Below are 10,230 nucleotides of genomic sequence, written 5' to 3'. Positions count from 1 at the left end.
TTGTCTGAGAAGTTTGATTTAGCATGGAAGCTAAAATGCATGTGGGGACACTAACATAAGGTTATGAAGGAACAGAGAAATTGGTCCTTTGAGGAAAATTCTGGAAAAATATTTATACTCCTGCTTGTGCTTTGTTGTGCTAGCTATTAACAAAGTTTGTAAGTTCAGAAGGTGCTTTTAGAAGTCCTTAATTACATACAGCGTGTCTTGTGTTGATGGCAGAGCTTGTGGCGTTGAATTAAAGGTCTGATTTTGCAAAGCAGGCTTTTAAAAAATTTATATTTTTATAATGAATATGTTCTTGAGTTTGTATTTAGAAACCAGTAGCTTCCTGTCAGCCTGCTTCCGTAAGATGTGGGAATTACTAATAGATATTGCCATAGGAGGCCACAGATTCTTTGTAGAATTACCAGAGCTTTTTTAAACACATTTGACTTTATTTTCTTACAGATAGCAGCTTTGTTAATTCTACAATATCGCTTTATCTGTGTTATGGTGTAAAAAAATGATGGTTCCCTTGAGTACAGAAAAATCAAACCAGTAAACTGATCTTTGCACCTCTGTTGAATATAATTCCCTTAGATAATTGTATAGGAAAGATAAGAGTATAGAATCATGGAATCATAGAATCACTTCGGTTGGAAAAGACCTTTAAGATCATCAAGCCCAACCATTAGCCTACCACTACCAAGTTCACCACTAAACCATGTCCCTAAGCACCTCATCTACACAGCTTTTAAATACCTCCAGGGATGGTGACTCTGGCACCTCCCTGGGCAGCCTGTTCCAATATTTGGTAACCCTTTTGGTAATAGATCTTTCCTAATATTCAACCTAAACCTCCCGTGGTGCAACTTGTGGTCTCTTGTCCTATCTCTTGTTACTTGGGAGAAGAGACTGAGCCCCACCCTGTTTACAGGCTTGTTTCAGGGAGTGACGAGGTCTCCTCTGAGCCTCCTTTTCTGCAGGCTAACCAACCCCAGTTCTTTCAGCAGTTCCTCATAAGACTTGTTTTCTAGGCACTTCGCCAGCTTCGTTGCCATTCCTTGGACACACTCCAGAACCTCAGTGTCTTTCTTGTAGTGAGGTGCCCAAAACTGAACGCAGTACTTGAGATGTGGCCTCACCAGTGCTGGGTACAGGGGTGTAATCACTTCCTTAGTCCTGCTGGCCATACTATTTCTGATTCAGGCCAGGATGCTGTTGGCCTTCTTGGCCACCTGGGCACACTGCTGGCTCATGCCCAGGTGGCTGTTGATCAATACCCCCAGGTCCTTTTCTGCTGGGCAGCTTTCCAGCCCCTCATCCCCAGACCTGCAGCATTGCCTGGGGTGGTTGTGTCCCACATGCAGGACCTGGCACTTGGCCTTGTTGAACCTCAGACCACTGACCCAGCCTGTCCAGATCCCTCTGAAGAGCCTGTCTACTCTTTAAGTGTATTGATGTTCATGCCCAGCTTCGTATTGTCCTCAAACTTACTGAGGGAGCCCTTGATCACCCCATGCAGGTCAGTGATAAAGATATTGAACAGGACAGGCCCCAGTACTGAGCCCAGGGGAACACTGCATGTGACTGGCCACCAACTGGATTTAACTCCATTCACCACCACTCTTTGGACCCAGCCATCCAGCCAGCTTTTTACCCAGCGAAGCATCCACCCATCCAAGCCGTGGACAGCCAGTTTCTCCAGCAGGATGCCGTGGGCAACAGTGTCAAAGGCTTTGTAAAGTCTAGGCAGACAACATCCACAGCCTTTTCATCGTTCACTGAGTCACCTTGTCATAGAAGGCTCAATATCAGTGGTTTAGGACTTGGTAAACATTCTGACATTTAATTGTGGTTGTTTGCTGGCAATATGGAGCCGTAGCACTGTTTTGAGGAAGTCTCAGGGAAAAAGATCGTGTCTACTTAATTTCAAGGTCATCTTGGTGATTTTCACTGAATTCTGGACTTTATTTTTAAACTGAAAAGACAAATTTATTAAATACATTTTTCTCCTTTGTAAGGGGAACGGCCGTTTCAGTGTACACTGTGTGAAAAGGCGTTTAACCAGAAGAGTGCTCTTCAAGTCCACATGAAAAAGCACACGGGAGAGAGGCCTTACAAATGTGACTACTGTGCAATGGGATTTACACAGAAAAGCAACATGAAACTGCACATGAAACGGGCTCACGGCTACACTGGTATGTACTACAGTGGCCTTTGGAGTGCAGAAGGACGTATGCTTTACTAGGAAAGCACAAAACACTTCCCTTAAGTTATTGAGGATTTAGGCATTAATATGTGTAATTTTTATTTTAATATTAATATTTGAATTTTTCTGCTGCTGCACCTCAAATCATGCTCGTCTTTTTCTTTTGTACTCCATCAGGTCCTGTACAAGAGCCTGCCAGTCATCCAGAACAAGAAGGAGAAGATATTAGTCGTGCTCTGAATTTAGAAGAAGTGGTACAAGAATCTTCAAATGAATGGCAAAGTATAGGCAATGTTTTTCGATGACACCTTAGAATTTCAAAGCTAAAAAGGTCTCTGGGACTCGAGTTGCTCGAAACAGGTTTTCAGAAAAGTGAAAGACAGATTTTACAGTTAAAGCATTGAAAATATTAACAATAGAATAATATATTACAGGTTTTTTAATTATTTACAAAAAATACCTGAAAGAAACATTCTTTTTTTAAGCTTGTAGAAGAATATTGGGAAAATATCACTTGGTCTGTGCTAAGTTGTCTGTGAATCAATGAGCTCAGGTAATACTCTATACAATTTCATCTTATAATTCACAGCTGGTATGTCTATTTCAAAAATAAACTGGAGCTTTATTTCAGAACAGAATGATTCCCATTTCTAAAGGAAGCAAAGAATAACTTTGTGGGAAAACCATGAAACTGTCAGTCAGCTTTCTTTTTAATGTGTTTAAAGAAATAATTGAGATTGGAAACAAAAATCTTACAGACTAGATGCATGCAGTATAAAAAAAAGGGTTTTGTTGGTTGGTTTGGTATTTTTTTGCAAGGCACAGGAAAACTCTGTATTTCTGTTTTAAGGGTTTTTTTAGTGCATTTTGAGAATTTGTTGAGAAAAAATAAAATGCCACAAACTTACGGTTTTTCTTGAGTTCAGCTCTTAAGAAGGGAGCATGTTCATTTCCATTCCAACCACAGAGGCAGTTGTTAGTTTTTACATTAAGCCTGAGGTTTTAAACTCAGCAATAATTATTTAGTGAGAATATGAACTAAAGAGCCTCTTTTATGTTTGCTGTATTGGGTCAGCAGGTACATCTCTCAGTATCTGTGGAAAACACAGCCATATACATGCAATTTTTTTGTTAGCAGTGAGTTAGATGCACGCCAGGTCACTTGCATTATACAGTATTCCCCGATGCTGTAAACAATTACCATTGCAAATCTGTAAATTCCTCATCATTTTCTTTGTGAATTTTGGAAATATGTTGCTTTTATTTGTTGTTAAGTCATTGTTTCAGCAAAACTACCTACTTAAGTAATGCTTTGAAAGGTGCCACTTGTTAAGTATATTCATAAAAAGAAACACTGGAGTCAAAACACAGTCATCTTTTAGACATTCCAAAGACAGAAGCTCTTTTCTTATCTTTACCTTGTTCTTTTCAACTTTATTTATATGTTACATATATATAGATATATATATGTGTTTGTATGTATGTGTATATATATATTTAAAGTTATATGAGCCTCTGTGTGGCTGATCAGTATATTTTGTAAATACTAATCCCAGTTGCAAGGAAGTTCATCTTTTCGGTTTGCCACAAGTACTTCTAGATCACTGGTGGATTTGTTATACTATAATACCTTCTGAAAGACAATTGCTCTCAGATCCAAAAAGCCCTTTTCTGTAAATATTGTCTATACTTTGTCTATGATACAAGCCAGTTATTTCAGATTGCCAAAGCAAGAAATCACTGTTGGTTTTGATAGGGCATCTCTTAATTCTTTTGTTAAATCTTTGGCATATGTATATAAGTATTATAGTTGGTGACATGAAAATAACACTTTTGTTATGTGGAATATTTAATTCAAGAACATGTTAAATAATATTACTTTTTTTCCAAATTCTTTTTTGTGGTGGTTGTTTTTTTTTTTGAAAGCTTTTGTTTCTGGATTCTAGGACATTCTAAAAACTCCATTTACCAGAATTAGGTGTCTCATGTAAAGAATGTATGTGAAGCTCCTCCAGCAGTGCCTTTCCTTCAACACCTATATGTGTTTCAGCTGTTTCAGACAGATGTTGTATTTCACAGCTGTCTGAAGGTCCCACAACACAGCACCCTGTTTTTCTGTAATTATATACTTAAATGTGCCATGCTGCATTTACCCCATATAAAACCTTCCCCCAGTTCTTTCAGGGAGTACTGTTCAAGTGCACAGCAAAGTTTGTTGCTGTGCTGCATAGGGAATGAGATGACGCTTTCCAGAGGTGTTCTCTTACAGCTGGTCACATCCAGCTGCAGATCCACCCTTCATAATGGGAACATGATTCCTGGATGCTAGACAGCATTCCATCTGCTCTAGCTGTGACTGCTTTGCCAGCAAGTTCAAACTGGTAGTGGTTCATCTTTGGTGAGCATGTGCTAAGAGCAGGTCTCATGAGTAAAAAGGTGTCGTTCTTAGGTGGTCACTGCTCCAAGTGTTATGCCTCAATTAGAGACAGTGTGTGTTGTAAGTTGTGGAAAATAAACAGCATGTCAGCCAATGTTTTTCCTGACTTCAGTGTGATCCTCCTCCAGCACTCACAGTCCTGTCAGTTACAGTAAATAGACTTTTCAAACACCTGTTTGTAACCTGGTGTTGGATTTCCTGCCCTTCAAGAATTTGCTCTTGAGTATCCTGGCATAGAGGTTTTCATTGCCCAGGTTCCTTGGTAGGATTGAGTTGAGGGTTTTCAAAGTAGTGTATCTGCTGATGTCCAGTACAAATACAGAGGATGTAACCAGTATGTTGGTATTTTTAAAAGCAGTGTTGAAATAGATGCTTTTTTTCAGGAAGCAGAAAGAACTCCTGTTCTAAGGCCCGTGTGAAGAGCTGCACTGTGCAGTGGGTGGGTGAATAGTGCTTGGGGAGTGTCTCTTCCTTGTCTGATGCAGTAGTGGGTTTAAGCTCGTCCCAGACTTCTTGGTTTGAGTCTGCTCAAGTATGTATTTTGGTTTACATCCATTCCTTCAGTACAAGAAGTGACACACTCCTGATATTGGTTGTGCTTGTTTCAGGAAAAAAACTTCTGCTTACAAATCAAATGGCCATTTAGACTGCTGTTTTTCAGCAAAAACATTAGTAATTAAACAAATTTCAGCCTAAGTTCTAATCTCTTGTGAGACTTATGTTGGTAAAATAACAGTTTTGAAGTATTGTACCTTTTCTTCTTTGGGAAACAAATTAAAAATAAACTCTCACTGCCAGCCTCTGGAAAAGATGAGTGAGGGGAAAGGAGAGTGATGAAGGCAAGGAAGAAGCCTCGGATAAGTTCTGTGGTTCAGTGCACTATTTTGAATGATGAAGTTAACTTTTTTTTTTTATATATTAAATGCTCTTTCTCATTTTTGAAGACTGCTTTACAAAACAACTTGATTTTCACATAGCCTGAACCAGGGTATTCTTTAACAAGGAGATTCTTTGTGCTCTAGTTTTGTACAGAGGGCAGGATTTCATTGCCTCCATGTAGGCAGTTCATGCCTTGCAATATCCCCCTGGACTTCAGCTGCCACTCCACAGAGACACTGGCCTCCCATAAATCCTGTGTCACACTGTCAGCCTTGTGGGCCATCCTAAGTCACCAGCAGTGTCACTAGAAGCCTGTGTGCAGGCAACTGAGTTCTGGGTCCAAAGTGTTGTTTTCTAGAGTATGAAGATTATTCATAAAGTGAAGGGGTAAAAAAAAAAAAAAAAAAAAAAAAAAATTCTCTGTTGTAAAAGACAAAACTGGTCCACATTTCATTTCAAGTTGATTACTTTATTTCAATAATGAATATTTTTAAAAGCTGTGTTCCTATAAGAACAATACGTATTCAAATTAAATCAACTATTACGTTGCAGAGTATACATCTGAATGAAGCTACAATAGAAAAATACACATAGCAACCAGTGTAGGTACTAGAAGATGTAATACGTGTGTGTATGCTTAATAATTTTTGTGTGTGGTTTTTTTTTTCTTTAGTGTCTATGTATTTTCTATCCTCTCATCTTTCATTGCTTCATATTAATGGACACTAATTTAAACCTACAATAGATGTAAATGTGAAATGCAATTAACATACATATTTATAGATAACTTTTACTGGGCACTTATTAAGAATGCAGCTTCAACCTGGGAAGCATTAACTGTAATCTACAATGCATAGGCTAAAACTAAAAGAAAATAAATTAATCAGGCACTTAGATGACAGCTTGAAGAAACAGTAAGTTTAAGTAATAAAACAGTGCAATTCAGAAGAGCCTTTTATTTCCCTAAGTGTGGTTGGAAATACCATCGCCACACATTCGTTTTAGTAATTTAGGAACAATTAATGTCTAAATCTATCTCAGCTATAGTTTGTCTCTATAAGGCAACTACAGTACAACAGTTAAATGTTCACAGTAGTTTACTATGTTTGCTTTGGTGCGCTGCCCTTAATAGGCATCCAGATGTTACTCAAGCAAAGGGTGAGCCAATCAAATATAACAGCACTGCTGCAATACCAAGGAGGTTCTGAAATTCTGATGTGAGATGTGCAGGACTATCTGAGATACCAGTACTGAAGGGCTCTCTTTCAGAAATTAGACTTCTTCGTTTATCTATTTGATTACTTGTTTGTTGTACTGCAAAGTTAACGCTGTTGCAGCAGAGTTTGAGTGAAGCACCAGCGACGGCCAGTGGCCGCTTGTGCCATCTTAGATGTTTCTTCTCTGGGAATATCCCTTGTTTCTTAACATTAGTCTAACTCAAATTTGAAATCCTCTTTCTCTCCCTCATCTGCTCTTAGTTCTAATGGTTTGGATGCAATGAGCAATTCATGGTGCGGAATGAATTTCCTTATTACTATTGCTCTGCATCGTATTGATTCTACAACATCTGCCCCCTCCCACACTACACATGCCTTGAACTCCCAATGTTTGGTAAACCTTTCTGTGACTGCCTAATCCTGTTATGAAAGTAAATTATTCTGTGAGTGAGAGAAGGAAGATTAAAACAAAACAAAAAAAAACCAAATCAAAAAAAAAGTATTTGGATAAACAGTCCTCACAACTTCTGCACATGGTGGATTTTTTTAACAGCAGTGTCTCAGAAATTCATTAACAGCAGTGCTTAGTATCCATGATATTAGCTCTTTATTTGTAATTCTGATATTCACTAAAACAAAACGAGAAGACTTGAGCTCAGATTAGGTTCTAAGGAGAAATATTAAGGGAGAGTCCAGCATACAGTTAGGGCATCCTGAAGAAGAATGAGTAAAGTCAGAGATCTTGTTACTTCACATAAAATCAGGACAACATCTAGTAAAGCTACTTTTTGTGTTCCTTTCATTCAACTGTTGGTCAGGGATTGCCAATAGAAGTTTGTATCATCTACTGCATGCAGAACCTAATTGGCATTATGTAATGGATTGCATCTATCTAGGTAGTTGTTGCAGTTGTTACTAATTTTAAGGCAGTTACGTTACGAAGCAGAACACATGACCCTCGGATGGCATCTTGGAGCTTCAGCGCCTAGCAATTGGTGAACCAGACCGTGATCCAGGTCGGGACCCAGAGCCTCCCTGTGGAGGAGAGAACAGAGTTAAGTTGATTAAAAGATCCTGTATATTTGGGATTAGCAATTGAAAAATATTGATCGACAAAATTTTAAGTACCTAATGAAACTTCCTTGCAGTGGCCTCCAGTATGTTGCTAAATATTACTGTACTGATCACTTCAAAGAGATGATTGCTTGTCAAATATTTTCACATAATATTAATTTATTCATTAAATCCCTCATACAGGGCTACAGAGGTTCTCATGAATTATTTGTAGGTGTATGTTCTCATTCAGGCCTTCTTAATGAAAGCAATTTATTTGCTTGGACATCTTGGAAGTTTTCATTTTATGGCTGCCCCTGAATGGTGTGTATACATTTTAAAACAAACACCAAAACCCAAAAACTCTACAAACTTTTCATGTGAGTTGTAATAGTCTCACATCTGAAAGAACTGAAATGTAATAATTTTAGTTTGCATGACTGGGTAAATTGTTAATGTGATTTTATCAACATGAGTCTTGTATGCAGAGCTCAGATGCAAATACAGGGGAAAAAAGTAGTAAAAGATAAAAGGCTGAAACCTGGCCTATTTTTGCAAGTGATAAAAAGAACAACCACCTTGTGACAATTCATAAATCTGCAATTGAGAAAAGCCCTACAGCAGTTTACAGCAAAGATGATCTAAGCTGAAATTTTGGCACTTCATTTTTGGAATTGAAGATGAGTCTAAGTGGGTATCTTTACCTGAGGCTTTAGCAACTTTCTGGGCAAATCTTGAAATGATACACTTAGGACCTCAAATGTCAGACAGTGTGGTAGTTCATACTGTAATTGCTTGATGAGTGAACTGTTTGGTTTTTAAATGAAACTGTACTTTGGGATTTTTTCTTTATTTTCGTCTCATCTTTCAGTGCTCCCTCCCTAGTTTTACTGAACTATTTCAAGGACAATTTAGTGTAATCCTTTAGAGAACTGGCTTTTTTTCTTTTGAAATTATCTTAAATATTGGGCAACTTTTTTTATTGTAGAAGACTTGTAATGCTATATTAAAAAAATGGTTATTGATGCCTCCTGCTATAACCAATGGGTCTGATGATCGGAGTTCCAAAAGTTATAAAGGCTCAGAAAAGGCTATCTTAAAAATAGAACTAGTATATATGTGTATCACCATTTATATAAATCCAAGCTAAAATAGTTGTGATGGTTACATAGCTCAGGGAATGTTACATTTTGGCAGAGGTGATTATCAGATATTTTCAGATGTTCAAAAGAAATTTTACAAATAATGTCATAGGCATGGCTGATGTCTCTGAACCTCTACTAAAGAGCTACAAGTGCATGGCATGAAAATCAGACTCAGAAGGTAAATGTTTGATTTTTACCTGGGACTCTGAAAAGCTCATTCTTTTTCTTAAATTGCAATGTAAGAATTTTTGCTCCTTCCCTGAAGCTTTCAAGCTGTCACTTGGTGCTGCGTGTGTTTGAGAAACAGCTCTACAGTGAAAGAGACGTACCCTAAACTGTGCAAGAGACAAAAATGCATTTTTGCTACAGGTCATTGTGCTGTTGCGTCTCCTGTTGCAGAGAAGAGTAGTAAGAGTCTGAGATGATCAGCTCTGCTAATGGGTTCTCAGACCTTCTGTCTTTATGTTAAGATTACTGCTGATCGTGTTGTTCACATGCGAATGGTGAACTAGGTGATGTGTTATGAGCAAATGCTTCACTACGTTTGGGGAAAAGCCCAGTCTTAGTTAAAAGGACCTGCCAATGGATGATGTGGTTTTCATGTGTCTTCCCTGACCTAGAATGTGAAAAGTTCTCAGGACTTGACTTTTTTCCCTGTTCCGTTTTAATTTATTAGCTGGGTGGGTGGGGCTGTGTCGTGCCTTGAAAGGGAGAACTGAGCCAGAGGAAAGGTAATCTCACCAAATGGCCGTTTTTCATATGGCAGTTTTCTAATTTGCCCAACTATGTGGTGTTGCAGCTCAACGTCCTGACATCTATATGGGAGTTCTGCCATCTGGGCTGGGAAGGAACAGGGACTGTTTGAGTTATCATCTCAGCCAGATACGTTCCAACACTACCCTGTACTACCACTGCAAAATCTTACCTATTTGCTTTCATTTTCCCTGTTCTAAATAATTTAGTAGCAGCAAGCTGTGTCACCTCTTTCACCTTCTGTGTTCCAGGTCGTTTGTGTGAGTTTGGCAGCAACACAGATCCTGGTGTGGGTCTTTGCAGGACTTTGTGGACTTACCTTCTTTCCTGATGGTAACTGACTGTGTGTTTTTACCTTTGTTTCCTATCATGTAGGTATTTTTTAGGCCATGAGATAACCTTCTGTATTATCCATGTAAATCTAGTTCTTTCAGAAGCTTTAAGAAATTCCAATTTGTTGAAATATGGTAGGTTCTGGAGAGGGTTGGCTTCTCTTTTTCCTGGACTCAATTGTTTTGTACTTAGAGTAATTTAAATTGTACTTTACCAGTT

At 38.4% G+C, this 10,230-nt stretch overlaps 1 protein-coding gene across 1 annotated transcript in view; it reads right to left on the bottom strand.

The window, feature by feature from the left end:
- Positions 1–5,958: 5,958 nt before the first annotated feature.
- The window catches only part of MBP (myelin basic protein), an 88,703-nt gene continuing 84,431 nt past the window's right edge, over positions 5,959–10,230 (bottom strand). The window contains exons 7-8 of the mRNA XM_008935003.1: positions 10,226–10,230; positions 5,959–7,762 (exon numbers count right to left, since the gene is read on the bottom strand). The exon at positions 10,226–10,230 is cut by the window's right edge and continues 136 nt beyond it. Of these exons, the coding sequence (XP_008933251.1) occupies positions 7,706–7,762; positions 10,226–10,230 (62 nt within the window). The 3' untranslated portion in view covers positions 5,959–7,705. The remainder of the gene's footprint in view (positions 7,763–10,225) is intronic.

Source organism: Merops nubicus, unplaced genomic scaffold (genome assembly GCF_000691845.1).
Source record: "Merops nubicus isolate BGI_N331 unplaced genomic scaffold, ASM69184v1 scaffold21172, whole genome shotgun sequence".
Lineage (NCBI taxonomy): Eukaryota > Metazoa > Chordata > Aves > Coraciiformes > Meropidae > Merops > Merops nubicus.
This window is presented reverse-complemented; position numbering and strand designations above follow the sequence as displayed.